Source organism: Stomoxys calcitrans, chromosome 5 (genome assembly GCF_963082655.1).
Source record: "Stomoxys calcitrans chromosome 5, idStoCalc2.1, whole genome shotgun sequence".
NCBI classification, from domain to species: domain Eukaryota; kingdom Metazoa; phylum Arthropoda; class Insecta; order Diptera; family Muscidae; genus Stomoxys; species Stomoxys calcitrans.
Genome location: NC_081556.1, coordinates 142,042,378 through 142,061,125, shown reverse-complemented (window position 1 = coordinate 142,061,125; position 18,748 = coordinate 142,042,378). Strand labels below are relative to the sequence as shown.

Here is an 18,748-nt window from a genome sequence, read left to right as displayed (position 1 = left end):
TAATTCAGCCTGGCTGAATAAGGTTTTCTATAAGAAAACTTTAATTCAGCCTGGCTGAATAAGGTTTTCTATAAGAAAACTTTAATTCAGCCTGGCTGAATAAGGTTTTCTATAAGAAAACTTTAATTCAGCCTGGCTGAATAAGGTTTTCTATAAGAAAACTTTAATTCAGCCTGGCTGAATAAGGTTTTCTATAAGAAAACTTTAATTCAGCCTGGCTGAGTAAGGTTTTCTATAAGAAAACTTTAATTCAGCCTGGCTGAGTAAGGTTTTCTATAAGAAATCTTTAATTCAGCCTGGCTGAATAAAAGGAAGATTTTGGAAGAGTTGGTTTTTGATTGCTTAAAAGTATGTAAAAGATGTTGGTTTTGTAGATGTTTTTTGTTTTTAGTACTTTACCTGTTCTAAAATTGACTACAATATCTATTAAAAAAATAGTATCACTTAGGCAGTTAAAGGCAATCCATCTTGTGCTTAGATCATCGTTGAAGAATGATATTGCGACTGGCAGGATAATAAGATTTGCTACTAATAATAAAAGCATACAAAGGTCCCAATAAAACCTGTGAAGTAAAGGAGAATTTTTTTTTGGCTAGTTTGTCAATGAATTTGAATTATATTAATTTTTAATTAATTTTTTTTTGCAATTCATTACATTTTTATATGTGGGGTGTTGGTATATCTCACCTGAATGAACTGCATGGGTGAATAACCCAATGTCCGGAAGTCTTCTGACGTATTCTTTCTTTGACCAAAGCCTTGCGGCTGCCAAATAATTTCATAGCCAACCGATTGTCGGTCGGTTGAAACCATGATTGCAATTGACTTTTTAAGAAATTCGCTGAAACTTTTTCCGAAACAATGGGGATGGAAGGCATTGGCTCCTCTTTCGGAGTCCCATACAACGATACGTCATCAAAGTGAACCTGCGCTCGCGGCCAGCGAATTGAAAACGAAAATAGAAAAACAAGACACCAAGAAACACACACATCAGAAATAGAAATAGTAACAAATCAATATATGGTGAATAAATATTGTTTTAATAAATAATGCAATGCAATTTGTTTATAAACAAACAACTACCTATTCATAGTTGATGTGTACCCAACACACACACATACGCAAGCAAGTACATGCAAACATACACTTGCATACATATTGTAATGTAAACATTACGTGTTTATAACGAAATGTTTATACAAAACTGCAGTCTATCTAAAGAATTTAAACTAATAAAGAGGCAAAGTGAAATGTTCCGTGTTTCAATGGGGGGGTTTTTGAAGGGGGCAGTGGGAGTGAGTTGATTGGGTAGTTTGGGGAAATTGACATTGTGTGTGGTGCAAAAATGATGAATGAATGAATGAATGCCTGTCAACGGGGGTATGTGAGTGCGAGTGTTTAGAACAAATAACTCGTATTACGGTTGTTGTAAGCAGGTGTACTAATTCTGAATAGCTTTAAATATGACATGCCATACAAAGTGTTTGACATGAAATGTACTAAGCGCTCTTTTTCAAAAAAGGTATGTTAATAAGCATATTTATCAAACTAATTAATTAAGTATAGATAAATTTCGCACACTGTACTTAGTCTGTTGTGTTATGTATGTAGAAATGATGTATTATTGACAAATTGAAAATAAAATTTATGCAGATGAAGATGAAGATGTGATGATTGATAGAGAAGTGGCGAATACAGGTGATGTGTGTGTGTTAGGTGAGATGAGTGACAGTAGGTGCGTTGAACTGTGATTGACCACCCCATGTTGAGTTGTCCCAGATACATATATATGCCAGAGATATAATGGATGAATTATTCCAAAGTGGACAGATTGATGATGACATGTGCTTTGCTTTGATGATACATCGGCCCACATGCAGCATTGTCAACATCAAGCTATTGTCTACATGCTTAGAGCGGAGATTTAGCATAGGCATGAGATGGCATGTGGGGTGTTAGTTAGCCACGCCCTAAATGTATTAAATAAACCTTTGTGCTTGCCATTTCGTTTCCTTGGTCGCATATTAGTAAAGCCTCATCATCAAAAGCTGTTACCAATGAGTCGGTGCAGGTGTTTTCAAAGGATCTCCTTAAATCGTTCTCGTTGACATTTAGTACAGAACAGTACGAGCATCGAACAGAGGAATCTTCGCTATCACGACGTAAGAGTCTAAAACGAGATAAAAGGAAAAGAGAAAATGTTACTTAAAGTTGAATAGTATAATCATATAGAAAATGTACAACCAAAAGTTAATTCAAATTGGATTTTCATCAAAAAATTTGCCAAAATTTGATGCTTAAGAAACATCTTGTTAAAATTGAATATGCATTACTTAGAAATATTGTTAAAATCTAATTTCTTCAAAAAGTTTCTCCAAAATATTTTACAAAATTTGATTTTAAAGAAACAAGAAAAGGCGTGCTAAGTTCGGTCGGGTCGAATCTTGCGAACCCACTACCATGGTTTCTGCTAAAATATGGGAGCTATATCTAGTTATTGACCGAATTGGACCGTACTTGGCGCAGTTGTTGAGAATCATAACAGAACACTATATGAAAAATTTCACCCAAATCGTAAAAAAATCGCGGCTTGTAAGGGCTCAAGAAGTCTAATGGGGAGATCTGTTTATATGGGAGCTATATCATGTTCTTGACCAATTTGAACCGTACTTGGCACAGTTGTTGAGAGTCATAACAGAAAAATATGTGCAAAATTTCAGCCAAATCGGACAAAAATTGTGGCTTCTAGGGGCATAAGAAGTCAAATCGGGAGATTGGTATATATGGCAGCTATATCAGGTTCTTGGCCGATTTGAACCGTACTAGGCTCCGTTATTGGGAGCCATAAAAGAATAATTTATGCAAGACTTCAGCCAAATCGGATGAAAATTGAGCCTTCCAGGGGCTCAAGAAGTCAAATTGAGAGATCGGTTAATATGGGATCTATATCAGGTTCTTGACCGATTTAAACCGTACTTCTGAATTTGATTGTAACATCCAGAAGTAAGAGAGATAGACCCATTGATAAGCATACAAATCGACTTAGAATCACTTACTGATTCGATTTAACTATGTCCGCCTATCTGTCTGTCTGTCCATGTTAATTTGTGTAGCAAACTACAGGTCGCAATTTTCATCCGATCGTCTTCAAATTTGGTACAAGAATTTTCTTGGGCCTACAGACGAACCCTATTGAAATTGGAAAAAATCCGGTTCTGATTAGGATAAAGCTCCCAAGTATATGTTCCCAGCAAAAAATCACATATCCAGGTAGGTGAGTGGGTAACCCGAAACAAGATTCTGTAACCACTTACTTGTAGATATATCCGCAATAATACTTTAACTGGACATGACCTTCAAAGAAAGTGCCTCAGAGTAAATTTATCACCAAATGACAAATTATGAATTCTTCGTACAAATACTGAAGTGCTAAAAATAATGTCATACCTCTAAACATACTGAAGAATGGAAAATAATAGCTTCGATTTATTAACACTTATTGCTTTAAAATAATGACATACCCGCAAACATACTAAATGTTGCAAAGTAATGAATTATTTTCAAATGTAAAAAATCATCCAAAATACTGGCTTAGATTCAGTGAAAGCTACTTTTCAAAAATAACGAATTTTATTTTTTAACGAATTCAGTTTTTAATACCCTCCACCATAGGATGGGGGTATACTAATTTCGTCATTCCGTTTGTAACACCTCGAAATATGCGTCATGACATTTTAAAACGATCTAGCCATGTCCGTCCGTCCGTTTGTCGAAAGCACGCTAACTTTCAAAGGAGTAAGGCTAGGCGCTTGAAATTTTGCACAAATACTTCTTATTAGTGTAGGTCAGTTGGGATTGTAAATGGGTCGAATTGATCCATGTTTTGGTAATGCTGCCATATAAACCGATCTTGGGTCTTGACTTCTTGAGCTTCTAGAGGGCGCTAAGAATTGCGCCGATTTGGCTGAAATTTGGCACTTGGTGTTGTGGCATGACTCCCAACAACTGTGTCAATTATAGTCTAAATAAGTCTATAGCCTCATATAGCCGCCATATAAACCTATCTCCCGATTAGACTTCTTGAGCCTCTAGAGGGCGCAATTCCTATCCAATTTGGCTAAAATTTTGCATAAGTTGGTTTGGTATGACTTCAAACAATTGTCCTAAGTATGGTAAAAATCAGTCTATATCCTGATATAGCTGCCATATAAACCGATCTTGGGTCTTGACTTCTAGTGCTTCTCGATGGCGCAATTCTTAACCGCTTTGACTGAAAATTAGCATGAAGTGTTGTGGTATGACTTCCAACAACTGTGCCAAGTATAGTCTAAATCAATCCATAGCCTGATATAGCCGCCACATAAACCAATCTCCCGAATAGACTTCTTGAGCCTCTAGAGGGCGCAATTCTTTTCCGATTCGTTAATTACTTTAAGATTTAACAGAATTCTTTTCGTTTTCAATTTTTTTTCTTATTGCTTAATTTTTGGGTATTCTTTTACTTCTTATTACCAATAAGTAATTATTTTACTCATTATAGGTAACCCATTATTAGGTATTCCTACGAGTAACAAGAATTTGGTTACTGGTATGCCAGTTTGTAATGACATGTGCTTATCTAGTTTTTGCTGAGATTAATCCGATTTCGATTCAACTATCTTCACTAAATTTGGCACGAAGGTTTCTCTTATAACTCTTCTGGTGACAGATGAGTTTCATAGAAATTTGTTCAGTTTAAGATATAACTCCGATATATATGATTCCCCTGATTTTCACTTTTAATGCCTTTGCTAACGCATTCATCAATAGGTCTTTGCACAATGATATGCTCTATGGCTCCTACAACATGTACGGATTTTGATCGAAATTCTACATATCAAATTTAAGAAAATTCTAAATTCAACGACTTAGCCTACATATCCAATGTGTTGTAGGGTATCAAAAGGTCTGCTTCGACCGACTTTGACCCGTGCTTACTTGATTTAAATATTGCTTTAAATTTCCATTTGCCCTATATTCAATTAAATTGTCATTACGTCCTTATGCATCTAATGGAATTTTTATAACATAACCTCTAAATGGCTCCAAACCCTCCCCCAACAAAGGCCAACATTGATTGTTTAAAAGAAATCACAAAAATTTCCAATTTGCATTTGAATGCAAATTTCTGCAACAAATTTCATGGCATTTAATTAAGAATTAGTAATGCTTTCATTTCCGCTAAGCCAGAGACGCCTCTAACCATTGTAAACAAAAGTTGAAACAACAAAGCAATGCCTTAGATTATACAGAACTCCCTAATGTCTCTCTCTCTCTCTCACTTCACACCCAGCAACATAACAACACCTCAAAATGAAGGTGAAAATCACAGCATGAACGAGGGGCGCACAGAGGTAGAGTGAGAATATTGGGTTATAGTTTCATAAACTGTCATCCTTCAAAACATAACGAAAGTTTTATGTCCATATTTGAGTACAGACAAGTATGAGTAGCTATGAGAGTGTGTGTGTGTGTGTGGCTGTGGTGTATTGTTTGGCAAAAACTTTCTATAGAACTAAGCACCACACAACAAACAAATCGGCATGGCACGTTTCAAGGCAAAGTAGTTTTACTCTCCTAATGGCAGTGGCTTAGCAGTTATTCTCAACAGACTCAGAGGCAAAAGCCAGAGCATGAGTAATTGTTTGTATTCCCACCGGGGGGGTTCTCTAAAAACCAAGCTGTGAGTGAACACTTGTTGTTGTTGTTGCTGTTGGTGCCATTGGCGCTGACATTATTGCGGTAGGAATGCGAATACGAGCAATTCCGAGTACAAATAACACAATTACAATTTTATGATGAATTTATTTATTTTTTATTTGTTTGTTGCTATTGTATGTTTGTCTATTTCTATGTTCCTTCGTTTAAGTGTTGTTGTATAAACAACATATATGATCTATATAAGAGATATATTTTTTTTTATTGAGTCCGATTTGTTTGTAGGCACATATTCACACTCACTCCAGATCTTGTGCCCACCCACAAGGCACACGCATGCACGAACAAACATGAAGTGTTATTTAATAGCGAAAACAGATTCTTTGCACACATCATCGTCATTGCCACCATGGTTGGGCTTAACGTGTGTGCCATGCCGTATACATAGCACATTCCCAATAAATCTGTTATGACGTATTCGTAATGGAGTGCCGTTTATGGCATACTTTAATGGCTATCGTCGTAGTTCCATACAAATGGTTCGTTGATGTTTTCCAATAAATATTTTATATATATGCTTTGCCATTGGTTTGTCATGGACATGGGAAGGTATTTCTACAGTTAAGAGAACACTTTTCATTTCTCAGCATACTTCGGGGTGAGACCCAATAAAGTCAGTCATGGCCCTTAATGTTTAATGAGATTAATCAGCAAAATGGTATTAAGGATTGTCTATATGGGATGAGAAATGTCAATGTTGCAGCAAATGTTGGTTGCTATACACACTACCCTTCAACATTGACTTCCCTAAGGAGTTCACATGAGATAACATAGATTTTAGAGAAACTATATAAAGGATTGTGGTCACTAGAAGGAGCGGCAAAACTTAGAAATCGTAAATCTGAAAATCTGTTATTCCTATGGGAGCTATTATGGTGTATTTAAAAAAATGCTTGTTTGAAATTTAAATAACACCGATATTGAAGTAAATATACTACTAAGGTAACCCCAAGAACCTAAATTAGGAAGATATATGGTAGCCATAAAGCTAAAAAAAGTAATTATACTTTTAACAGAAGTAGGCGGCACTGACTTGTACTTTTGATTGTCAAGCTTCCTCATAAAAGAATTTTGACATTTAAATTTTATGTTTTTTATCGTTAAAATAAAATTTTGTCTTATATTATACCATGTTAAGGGGTCATAAGTTTTACACTCACTTAGTGCAAACAGTCATGTGTTTTTTGTAATGGTATGTGTAGGACCCCTTTACAGATGTTATACTTTTCGAAACATATGATGCAAGAGAGTTGCATATTTTTGTTGGTTGTGCACTCTTTATGTGCATAGCTATAAATTGTGTGTGAGTACGTGTGTGTGCGATTTTGGTAAATAAGGTCCGTTAGAATTAGAGTTGCCATATAAAAGTGATATAAAAAATAAAAATAAATAAAATAAAATGAAATAAAATAAAATAAAAAATTAAAATAAAATAAAATAAAATAAAAAATGATGTAAAATAAAATGATATAAAACAGAACAAAAGTAAAATAAAATAACAAATTGGTTTGGGCGACCCCACCAATCACTTTTTTCCCAAAGAGTTTTATTTTAGCTCCATTTTGCCCCTATCGGTTTTTCCCTAGGGTTTTTCGGGGGTGGAGCAGAACGCCAAACAGTAAAACACAAATTTGTCCGTCCAAGACTATATGGTCTATATGGCAACTATATCCAAATCTGCACCGATCTGAACCAAATCGAAGGGCCTAACACAACTCACTGTCCCAAATTTTAGAAAAATCGGATAATAAATGTGGCTTTTATTGGACCAAGACCTTAAATCGGCAGTTCGGTCTATATGGCAGCTATATCCAAATCTGGTCCGATCAGAATCAAATTAAATAAAAAGATGTCGAAGGGCCTAACACAAATCACTTACCCAAATTTCGGTGAAATCTGATAATGAATGAGCCTTTTATGGGCCGAGAGATCGGTAGCTATATCCATATTTGGATCGATCTGAGCTAAACTGAACAAGTATGTCGAGCGGCCTGACACAACTCACTGTCTTAAATATCAGCAAAATCGGGTAATAAATGTGGTTCTTATGGGCCCAAGACCTTAAATAGTCAGATCGGTCAATATAGTTATAGTTCGATATAGATCATCTTCGAACTTAACCCGCTTATGGACAAAAAAAGAATCAGTGCAAAGTTTCAGCTCAATATATATATTTTTAAAGACTGTAGCTTGATATCAACAGACAGAGAGACGGAAGGACGGACATGGCTAGATCGTCTTAGATTTTTACGACGATCACGATCGATGTGCTGCAAACGGAATAACAAAATCAATATACCCCCATTTTTCGGTGGTGGGTATTAAAATCCTTAAAATCACCAACCACACCACACACGTGGTTGCTTTGCTGTATAGCTTCGATGTGTTGTGTGTGTGTGGTTAGTCGTTATTTTTATACCCACCACCATAGAATATGGGTATACTAATCTAGTCATTCCGTTTGTAACACCTCGAAATATTCGTCTAAGACCCCATAAAGTATATAAATTCTTGATCGTCTTGTCGATCTGAATCGATCTAGTCATGGCCGTCCGCTCGTCGAACTGTCAAAATCACCATAGAGGTCAAACGCTTAAAGCTAGTCGCTTGAAATTTTGCACAGATACTTAATATCGATGTAGATCGTTGGGGATTGCAAATGGGCCATATCGGTTTAGATTTAGATATAGCTCCCATATAAACCGATCTCCAGGTTTGATTTCTTGAGCCCCTGGAAGCCACAATTTTTGTCCGATTTGGCTGAAATTTTGCTTGTAGTGTTTTGTTATGACTTTCAACATCTGTACTAAGTACGGTCGAAATCGGTCTATAAGCTGATATAGCTCCCATATAAACCGATATCCCGATTTGGTTTTCTAGAGCCCCTGAAAGCCGCAATTTTTGTCCGATTTGTCTTTAGCTTGTAGTGCTTTGTTATAACTTCCAACAACTATGCCAAGTACGGTTCAAATCGGTGTATAACCTGATATAGCTTCCATATAATCCGATCTCCCGATTTGGCTGAAATTTTGCATTTGTTGTTTTGTTATATTTTCCAAGAACTGTGCCAACTGTGGTCCAAATCGGTGTATAACCTGATGTAGCTTCCATATAATCCCATCTCCCGATTTGACTTCTTGAGCCCTAACAAGCCTCAATTTTTGTCAGATTTGGCTGAAATTTAGCATTTAGTGTTCTGTTATGTTTTTCAAAAACTGTGCCAAATACGGTCGAAATTAGCCTATAACCTGGTATAGCTCCCAGGCAAACCGGTCTCTCGATCATCCTTGTTCGGTTCCTAGAAGCTTTGATTGTTGCAGACAAAAGTTTGGCATTTTTTTGGTCGGGGTGGCCCCGGGTACTTGTCGCCAAATTTGAACATCAGATTCGTTATCTATTGCCCGAAAGAGCTTTTATTTGAATCCCTTATTGTCCCTTGGAACCTATATGTCGGTTTGGGGGTGGGGCAAAATTGGACAACATATTCGTATACTACTTCCAAAGACCTTTCATTTGACACCCATATCTTCAAACGGCCCACCCATAGCAGAAATGTGACATTTTTGAAAGATTGTTCTATTTAAAGGCCATATATGGCAACACTGGTTAATGAACTCAACAGCCAACCATGGAGAAGAGCAAGCGCATATTTATGACATTTCTAAAGCTTTTATTCTCTTTGTTGTTTAATTAAAACTCACACACAATTTGTTTGTATAGTGCTAAGTATGTATTTTATGCATATCATATCTAGGAATTTTACTGCCATGCTATGCTTATTGTTGTTGTTATTAATGTTTTAATGAATATGCTGCTACAGTTGCTAATGTTAGTGCCATTGGCATTGTTGCTTGCTTGGCTCTTGTGGTGCGTGTTTTTCTTTTCTCATCTCAAAGTGGTTGTTATGCGCAAACTCTACAAATGAAATGTCATTATTATTTGTTGCCATCGTTGATGTTGCTATTGTTATGGCTGTTGTTGTTGTTGTTGGGGAAGCACAAAATCTCTTAGAATGTCACTCCATTACATGACACATGCAATTTCATACACACCACTGCCACCACCCCACTATCATGCCCACATATGTACATATGTAGAGCGTATGTTGTATTCATATGTATGTAAAGATTGCGTGTTTGTACACGTGTGCTGAGTGTGAACAATAATTTTGTGTTTTTTTTTTTTTGCACAAAAGACGAGGACACCCAGGAGAGGTTCAAGTGTACTTGACACTGTCACTTGTCAATGGGGTTTAGTCGGTCAGTCGGTTAATCGATCAATGAGAGTGGTATGTTTGGCTCAAGAATATACATGCATACATACATATCTACACATACATTAATATATGCCTCATAGCTGAATAAAGTGTATGTGTGCTCTGAGGCTTTGAATGTTGCTCTGAGTACTGACTGCTCAGTACTCATTGTTTGAGGCCAAGCGTGCGAATTGTTGAGTATGATTGAGTGGGTGTGCGAAGGGAGTGTGTCTTCTTAGACTTTAAGTGATCAATCGTGCCATGGGTCAATGGGGGGTTTTTTGTATCTATTTTCTTATGAAATCTTGTCAAAAGTAATTGAATATTGCAAAAAAATTGGTCATTATAACAGCTGTGCCCCAATGTATGTATGTTGGAAATGGAATAAAATGGAAATCATAACCAGTTTGTTAGATTAAATTTTAAAGCTTCCTTTGTATAAGTTCATTAAAATTTCTTTATGCTAAGCTGCCTTACACGTGATATGGCTAATTAAATTTTACCTACACTGTCTTGTCTACTTAGCTGTCATCGAAATCACATAAATCTCGCCTTCCGCTACAGGTGTTTTAATCCAATATCCCCCCCAATGATAAAAATAATAACAAACAAGTAAAAAGGCGTTAAGTTCGGCCGGGCCGAACTTTGGATACCCACCACCTCGGGTATATATGTGAACCACATTTCGTCAAAATCCAGTGAAAAATGCATACCTTATACCCCATAGCAGCTCTATAGATATCATCCGATTTAGACCAAATGCTTATAAGTACAAGTCATTGTCAACCGAGACATCGGTCTATATGGCAGCTATATCCAAATCTGGACCGATCTGAGCCAAATTGAAGACAAATATCGAAGGGCCCAACACAAGTCATTGTCCCAAATTTCGGCGACATCGGACAATAAATGCGCTTTTTATGGGCCCAAAACCTTAAATCGAGAGATCGGTCTATATGGGAGCTATATCCAAATCTGAACTTATCCGGGCCAAATAGAAGAAAGATGTCGAAGGGCCTAAGGCAAATCACTGTCCCAAATTTCAGCAAAATCGGATAATAAATGTGGCTTTTATGGGCCTAAGACCATAAATCGGAGGATCGGTATATATGGCAGCTATATCCAAATTTGGACCGATCTAGACCAAATTAACGAAGGATGTCGAAGGGCTTACCGCAACTCACTGTCCCAAATTTCAGCAAAATCGGATAATAAATGTGGCTTTTATGGGCCTAAGACCATAAATCGGAGGATCGGTCTATATGGCAGCTATATCCAAATTTGGAGCGATCTGGGCCAAATTGACGAAGAATGTTGAAGGGCCTAACACAACTCACTGTCCCAAATTTCAGCAAAATCGGATAATAAATGTGGCTTTTATGGGCCTAAGACCATAAATCGGAGGATCGGTATATATGGCAGCTATATCCAAATTTGGACCGATCTAGACCAAATTAACGAAGGATGTCGAAGGGCTTACCGCAACTCACTGTCCCAAATTTCAGCAAAATCGGATAATAAATGTGGCTTTTATGGGCCTAAGACCATAAATCGGAGGATCGGTCTATATGGCAGCTATATCCAAATTTGGAACGATCTGGGCCAAATTGACGAAGGATGTCGAAGGGCTCAACGCAACTCACTGTCCCAAATTTCAGCAAAATCGGATAATAAATGTGGCTTTTATGGGCCTAAGACCATAAATCGGAGGATCGGTATATATGGCAGCTATATCCAAATTTGGACCGATCTAGACCAAATTAACGAAGGATGTCGAAGGGCTTACCGCAACTCACTGTCCCAAATTTCAGCAAAATCGGATAATAAATGTGGCTTTTATGGGCCTAAGACCATAAATCGGAGGATCGGTCTATATGGCAGCTATATCCAAATTTGGAGCGATCTGGGCCAAATTGACGAAGAATGTTGAAGGGCCTAACACAACTCACTGTCCCAAATTTCAGCAAAATCGGATAATAAATGTGGCTTTTATGGGCCTAAGACTATAAATCGGAGGATCGGTCTATATGGCAGCTATATCCAAATTTGGACCGATCTGGGCCAAATTGACGTAGAATGTTGAAGGGCCTAACACAACTCACTGTGCCAAATTTCATCCAAATCGGATATAAAATGCGGCTTTTATGGGCCTAAGACCCTAAATCGGAGGATCGGTCTATAAGGCAGCTATATCCAAATTTGGACCGATCTGGGCCAAATTGACGAAGAATGTCGAAGGGCCTAACATAACTCACTGTCCCAAATTTCAGCAAAATCGGATAATAAATGTGGCTTTTATGGGCCTAAGACCATAAATCGGAGGATCGGTCTATATGGCAGCTATATCCAAATTTGGACCGATCTGGGCCAAATTGACGTAGAATGTTGGAGGGCCTAACACAACTCACTGTGCCAAATTTCATCCAAATCGGATATAAAATGCGGCTTTTATGGGCCTAAGACCCTAAATCGGAGGATCGGTCTATATGGCAGCTATATCCAAATTTGGACCGATCTGGGCCAAATTGACGAAGAATATTGAAGGGCCTAACACAACTCACTGTCCCAAATTTCAGCAAAATCGGATAATAAATGTGGCTTTTATGGGCCTAAGACCCTAAATCGGCGGATCGGTCTATATGGGGGCTATATCAAGATATAGTCCGATATAGCCCATCTTCGAACTTAACCTGCTTATGGACAAAAAAAGAATCTGTGCAAAATTTCAGCTCAATAGCTCCATTTTTAAAGACTGTAGCGTGATTTCAACAGACAGACGGACAGACGGACAGACGGACGGACATGTCTAGATCGTCTTAGATTTTTACGCTGATCAAGAATATATATACTTTATAGGGTCGGAAATGGATATTTCGATGTGTTGCAAACGGAATGACAAAATGAATATACCCCCATCCTTCGGTTGTGGGTATAATAAATTAAATTTTAAAACTGTTATACAGGGTGGCTGATGAATATTGCTACAATGATGAATATTGCTACATTTTTTTTTCGGTGTATGGAATACATTTTTCTTTTATTCATGTTAAATTAAATTATTAAATTAATTATTAAATTATTATTAATTAAATTAATTAATTAATTAATTAAATTAATTATTAAATTATTATTATTAAATAGAAAAAAAGTTATTACATTTTTTTTGGTAGCGGCTTTCATCAGCCACCCTGTAGAATAATTTATGCTTAATTTCTATTCAAAATTCATTGGAAGAGTAAACCCAAATACCCAGCCAGACATGGAAAGCAAACAAAAAAAAAAATATACCCAAACAATTTATGCACATGGTGTTTTTAATTCTTTTTTATCAACAAGATGCCAAACAGGTTATCAGCGTATCGGAATGAAAACAAAAAAAAAATCATTAAAAAAATTCCAGCCAGATTTATTCACATACCCGCCCCAGTCTGGTAAAATAAGCACTTAAGTTTTGTTTTGAGGGAGACTTATTATTGCCTCTAAGGCGTAATCTGTAGCTCTTAGAAGTTAATGATAACAATAATTGGATAGGAAATCAGGGAAAAAATCTGCTTCTCAACACACACAATCTAACTCACATTCAATGGTGGAACTAATTTTTGTTTGAATTTGACAAGAAGAAAACAAAAATCGAATCTGCTTACTTTAATCTTCTCAAATGTGTGTGTTGTCTGGCCTTTTCAGAATGTTGCTAAGCTAATGTGAGACTAACAACAACAACAACAAAACAAGTAAAAACGTGCTAAGTTCGGCCGGGCTGAATCTTGGGGACCCACTACCATGGATTTTGTTAAGAATTCATGGAAACTAAATTTAGATGAAGAGCATACCAAACTTCTGTCAAACCAGTAAAAATTAAAGCTTCTAGGAACCGAATAAGGATAATCGAGAGACCGGCTTATGTGGGAGCTATATCAGGTTATAAACCGATTTAGACCGTAACGAAACATACTTGGCTCAGTGGTTGGAAGTCACAACAGAAGACTACATGCAAAGTTTCAGCCAAATCGGACATAAATTGCAGCTTGTAAGGACTCAAGAAGTCAAATCGGGAGATCGGTCTATATTGGAGCTATATTAGGTTACTGACCGATTCGAACCGTACTTGGCACAGTTGTTGGAAGTCATAACAGAACGCTATTTGCGAAATTTTAGCCAAATCGAACAAAAATTGTGTCTTCCAGGGGCTCAATTAGTCAAATCGGGAGATCGGTTTATATGGGAGATACATCAGGTTATAGATCGATTTGGTCTGTATTTGGGTAAGTTGTTGGAAGCTATAACAGAACCCTTTTTGCAAAATTTTAGCCAATTCGGACGAATATTGTGGCTTATGGGGGCATAAGAAGTCAAATCGGAAGGTCGGTTTATATGGGAGCTATATCAGGATACCGACCGATTCGAACTGTACATGGCACACTTGTTGGAAGTTTTAATGGAACACCATATGCAAAATTTCGACCAAATCGAAAAAAAATTGCGGCTTATTAGGGCTCAAGAAGTCAAATCGGGAGTCGGTTTATGTGGGAGCTTTATCAGGTTATAGACCGATTTCGACCGTATTAGGCACAGTTGTTGGAAGTCATAACAGAACACTACATGCAAAATTTCGGCCAAATCGAACAAAAATTGGGGCTTGTAAGGAGTCATAAAGACAAATCCGGAGATCGTTTCATATATGAGTTACCAGCCGAATCGGGCCCACTCCGTTGTGCCTTCTTTAACTCTCGCCCTGAATGCGGATATCAAATTCTTGCCATTGTAGCCTATGACGCTGAACGCGTTCGAATCCTTGCGAGAACATCTCAATGAAATTCGTGCTACACTTTCAAATCTCTTTAATTTCAGCCCCATATAGCCATGGTCGGCTAATATGCCCATTTGGGGGTGGGCGACCTCCCATTACTTGGACCTAATGTTTTATGCCATATTTGTAATCTACTGCCTAATACTTTTCATTTGAGTCCCATATTGGCATGAACTTCGAATATATCTGTTTAGAGGAGTTTTGGGGTTGATACTTGTACCCTGGATACTTGGACCCAAATTTTAATACTATATTCGTTTTCTGCTCTCTAATACCTTGCATTTGATACCCTTATTGTGCCCTTGAACCACTTTCGGATATGGGTGGCGTTTTTGGGGTAAGGGCGAGGGTCCGCCACCACCCGATTTCTAAAGATTACATAGCCTACATTTCCTTCCAGACAAACGTACAGAATCTAGGAAATTTTTAACAAAATCGGTTCAGCCAAGTATCCTATAGTCATAATGGGTCTAATGGCGTTTTTGAGTGGTGGCGTGACACCCTATACTTCGATCTGATTTTGTATGCACGATTCGAAATACACTCCCGAATACCTTTCATTTGAGCCCCATATTGCAATGAACGTCCAATATGTCCGTTGGGTTGGGGCGGCCCGATGGGTACTTAGACGTAAATTTTAATACCATATTCGTATTCTTCTCTCCAATACCTTTCATTTGATACCTATATTGTCCCGATTGGTCCACTTTTGATTTTGGGTTGTGTTTTTGGCATAAGGGGGAGGATCCGTCCCCCATTCGATACCGAATAATTATATAGCCTTTGTTTCTAACCTACACAATATGCGAAAATTTGGAGAAAATCGGTTCTGCCGTTTCTCAGTCGATACGGAACAAACAAACTGAGTCCAAAACCGAGGCTAATGTGCCCATTTTGGGGGTAAAAAAAAGCTTCTAGGAACCGAATAAGGATAATCGAGAGACCGGCTTATGTGGGAGCTATATCAGGTTATAAACCGATTTAGACCGTACTTGGCACAGTTGTTGGAAGACGTAACGAAACATCGCATACAAAATTTCAGCCAAATCGGACAAAAATTGCGGCTTGTAAGGACTCAAGAAGTCAAATCTGGAGATCGGTGTGTATGGGAGCTATACCAGGTTATAGACCGATTTGGGCCGTACTTGGCACAGTTATTGGAAGTCATAACAGAACACTACATGCAAAATTTCGGCCAAATTGGACAAAAATTGTGGCTTGTAGGGGCTCAAGAAGTCAAATCTTGAAATCGGTTTATATGGGAGCTATATCAGGTTCTTGACCGATTTCAACCGTACTAGACACAGTTGTTGGAGGTCATAACAGAACACTACATGCAAAATTTCGGCCAAATTGGACAAAAATTGGGGCTTGTAAGGACTCAGGAAGACAAATCCTGAGATCGGTTTATATATGAGTTACTAGCCCGGGCCCGCTCCTCTGTGCCTTCCTTAACTCTTTAATATCTTTCTAGGGTGGGGACACTTCGCCCTGAATGCGGATATCGAATTCGTGCCCTTGTAGCCTATGACGCTAAACGCGTTCGAATCCTTGCGAGAACATCTAAATGAAATTCCTGCTACACTTTCAAATCTCTTTAATTTCATATTGACATGAACTTCGAATATATCTGTTTAGAGGTGTTTTGGGTTGGGGGGCCCCGCCGGATACTTGGACCCAAATTATAATACCATATTCGTTTTCTGATCTTCAATACCTTTCATTTTATGCCCTTGGACCACTTTCGGATATGGGTGGAGTTTTTGGGGTAAGGGCGAGGGTCCGCCACCACCCGATATCTTAAAATTATATAGCCTACATTTCCTTCCAGACAAACGTACAGAATCTAGGAAATTTTTAACAAAATCGGTTCAGCCAAGTATCCTATAGTCATAATGGGTCTAATGGCGTTTTTGAGTGGTGGCGTGACACCCTATACTTCGATCTGATTTTGTATGCACGATTCGAAATACACTCCCGAATACCTTTCATTTGAGCCCCATATTGCAATGAACGTCCAATATGTCCGTTTGGGGGAGTTTTGGGGTTGGGGCGGCCCGATGGGTACTTAGACGTACATTTTAATACCATATTCGTATTCTTCTCTCCAATACCTTTCATTTGATACCTATATTGTCCCGATTGGTCCACTTTTGATTTTGGGTTGTGTTTTTGGCATAAGGGGGAGGATCCGTCCCCCATTCGATACCGAATAATTATATAGCCTTTATTTCCAACCCACGCAATATGCGAAAATTTGGAGAAAATCGGTTCTGCCGTTTCTCAGTCGATACGGAACAAACAAACTGAGTCCAAAACCGAGGCTAATTTGCCCATTTTGGGGGTTTTTGTGGGGGTGGGGTGACCCTCTATACTTCGACATGAATATGTATGCCAGATTCGTTATCTACTCCCGCATACTTTTCATTTGATACCCATATTGTCCTTATCGGTCCACTTTTGATTTTGGGTTATGTTTTTGGGGTAACGGTGGAGGGTCCGCCCCCTTTCGTTATCAAAAAATTATAAAGGCTTTTCCTACTTCGTGACCATATTCGTAATCTACTCCCGAATACCTTTCATTTGAGACCCATATTGTCATGATCGTCAAATAAACATATTTTAAGGGGTTTTGGGGCTTGGGCGGCCCCCCAGCTACTTGGACCCAACTTTTTTTTTATAAAATTCGTATTCTACTCTTGAATATTTTTCATTTGAATCCCATATTGTCCCGATCGGTCCGCTTTTATTTTTGAGTAGTACTTTTGGGGTAAGGGGGAGGGTCCGCCCCCCTCCCGATATCAAAAAATTATATAGCCTATGTTTCCTTCCAGACCAACCTATACAATCTGTGAAAATTTCAAGGTAATCAGTTTAGCCGTTTTTGAGTCTATACGGAACAAACAAACAAACCGACAAACACAAATAGAATTTTATATATAAGATATCAGATTATAGACCGATTTGGTGCGTACTTGGCGAAGCTGTTGGAAGTCGTAACAGAACACTACATTCAAAATTTCAGTCAAATAGAACAAAATTGGGGCTTCCAGGGGCTTAAGATGTTAAATCGGCAGATCGCTTTATATGGGAGCTATATCCAAATCTGAACCGATATGGTCCATTTGCAATCCCCAACTAGCTACATTGATACTAAGTATCTGTGTAAAATTTCAAGCGGCTAACTGCACGCGTTTGACCGCTATCGCGATTTCGACAGACGGACGGACGGACATGGCTATATCGACTCAGAACGTCGAGACCAACAAGAATATATATACCTTATGGGGTCTTAGATCAACATTTCAAGGTGTTACAAACGGAATGACTAGCTTAGTATACCCCTCACCCTATGGTAGTGGGTATAAAAAGCAAGTCGTCTAGTATCCATCGCACTTTGCGTTTACATTCAATCTAATATCGTTGATGAGTTTAGCGGTATTTTGGGTAATAAAAATTAATTAGACACCTGGATGCTGGCAAGTGGCAATTAATAAAAAATGACGCAACATATCATTAGCGGTGATAAAAGTCGAATATAATACATTTTTCAAATAAATTCAGTGCGAATCCTAAAATGAGATTTTGCAAAAAATGTAAACAAAAATATTATTTGACATTAAAAAAAAATAATTAAAAAGGAGGCAAATTTAACTGGACACCGTAATATATGGCAAGTCGTTATTTAGTGTCTTAGAAAGTTAAACGAATGAAAAACAAAAAATTTAAATTTAAATTTTTGGTAAACAATTTTGTCAATAATTTTAAAGGAAATACTGCGAATTTGCCCCTTAACAATTCGATAAGGAAGAAATCACTAATATTTCGGGTAATGAATATGTATATTGAATTTTATCAGAATTAGACAAGAAAATCGAAGGTCAGGCTTTAAGTCATGTTCCTTGAGTGTATAGCACGATCCTAGCCTA

The 18,748-nt window shown here is 37.8% G+C and overlaps 1 protein-coding gene across 4 annotated transcripts in view; it reads right to left on the bottom strand.

The window, feature by feature from the left end:
- The window catches only part of LOC106086991 (uncharacterized), a 176,036-nt gene that overhangs the window by 63,262 nt on the left and 94,026 nt on the right, over positions 1 to 18,748 (bottom strand). For all 4 annotated transcript variants that reach the window (XM_059370560.1, XM_059370562.1, XM_059370561.1 and 1 more), the window contains exons 3-5: positions 2,002 to 2,170; positions 688 to 926; positions 400 to 563 (exon numbers count right to left, since the gene is read on the bottom strand). In XM_059370560.1, coding sequence (XP_059226543.1) covers positions 400 to 563; positions 688 to 926; positions 2,002 to 2,170 — 572 coding nt within the window. The remainder of the gene's footprint in view (positions 1 to 399; positions 564 to 687; positions 927 to 2,001; positions 2,171 to 18,748) is intronic.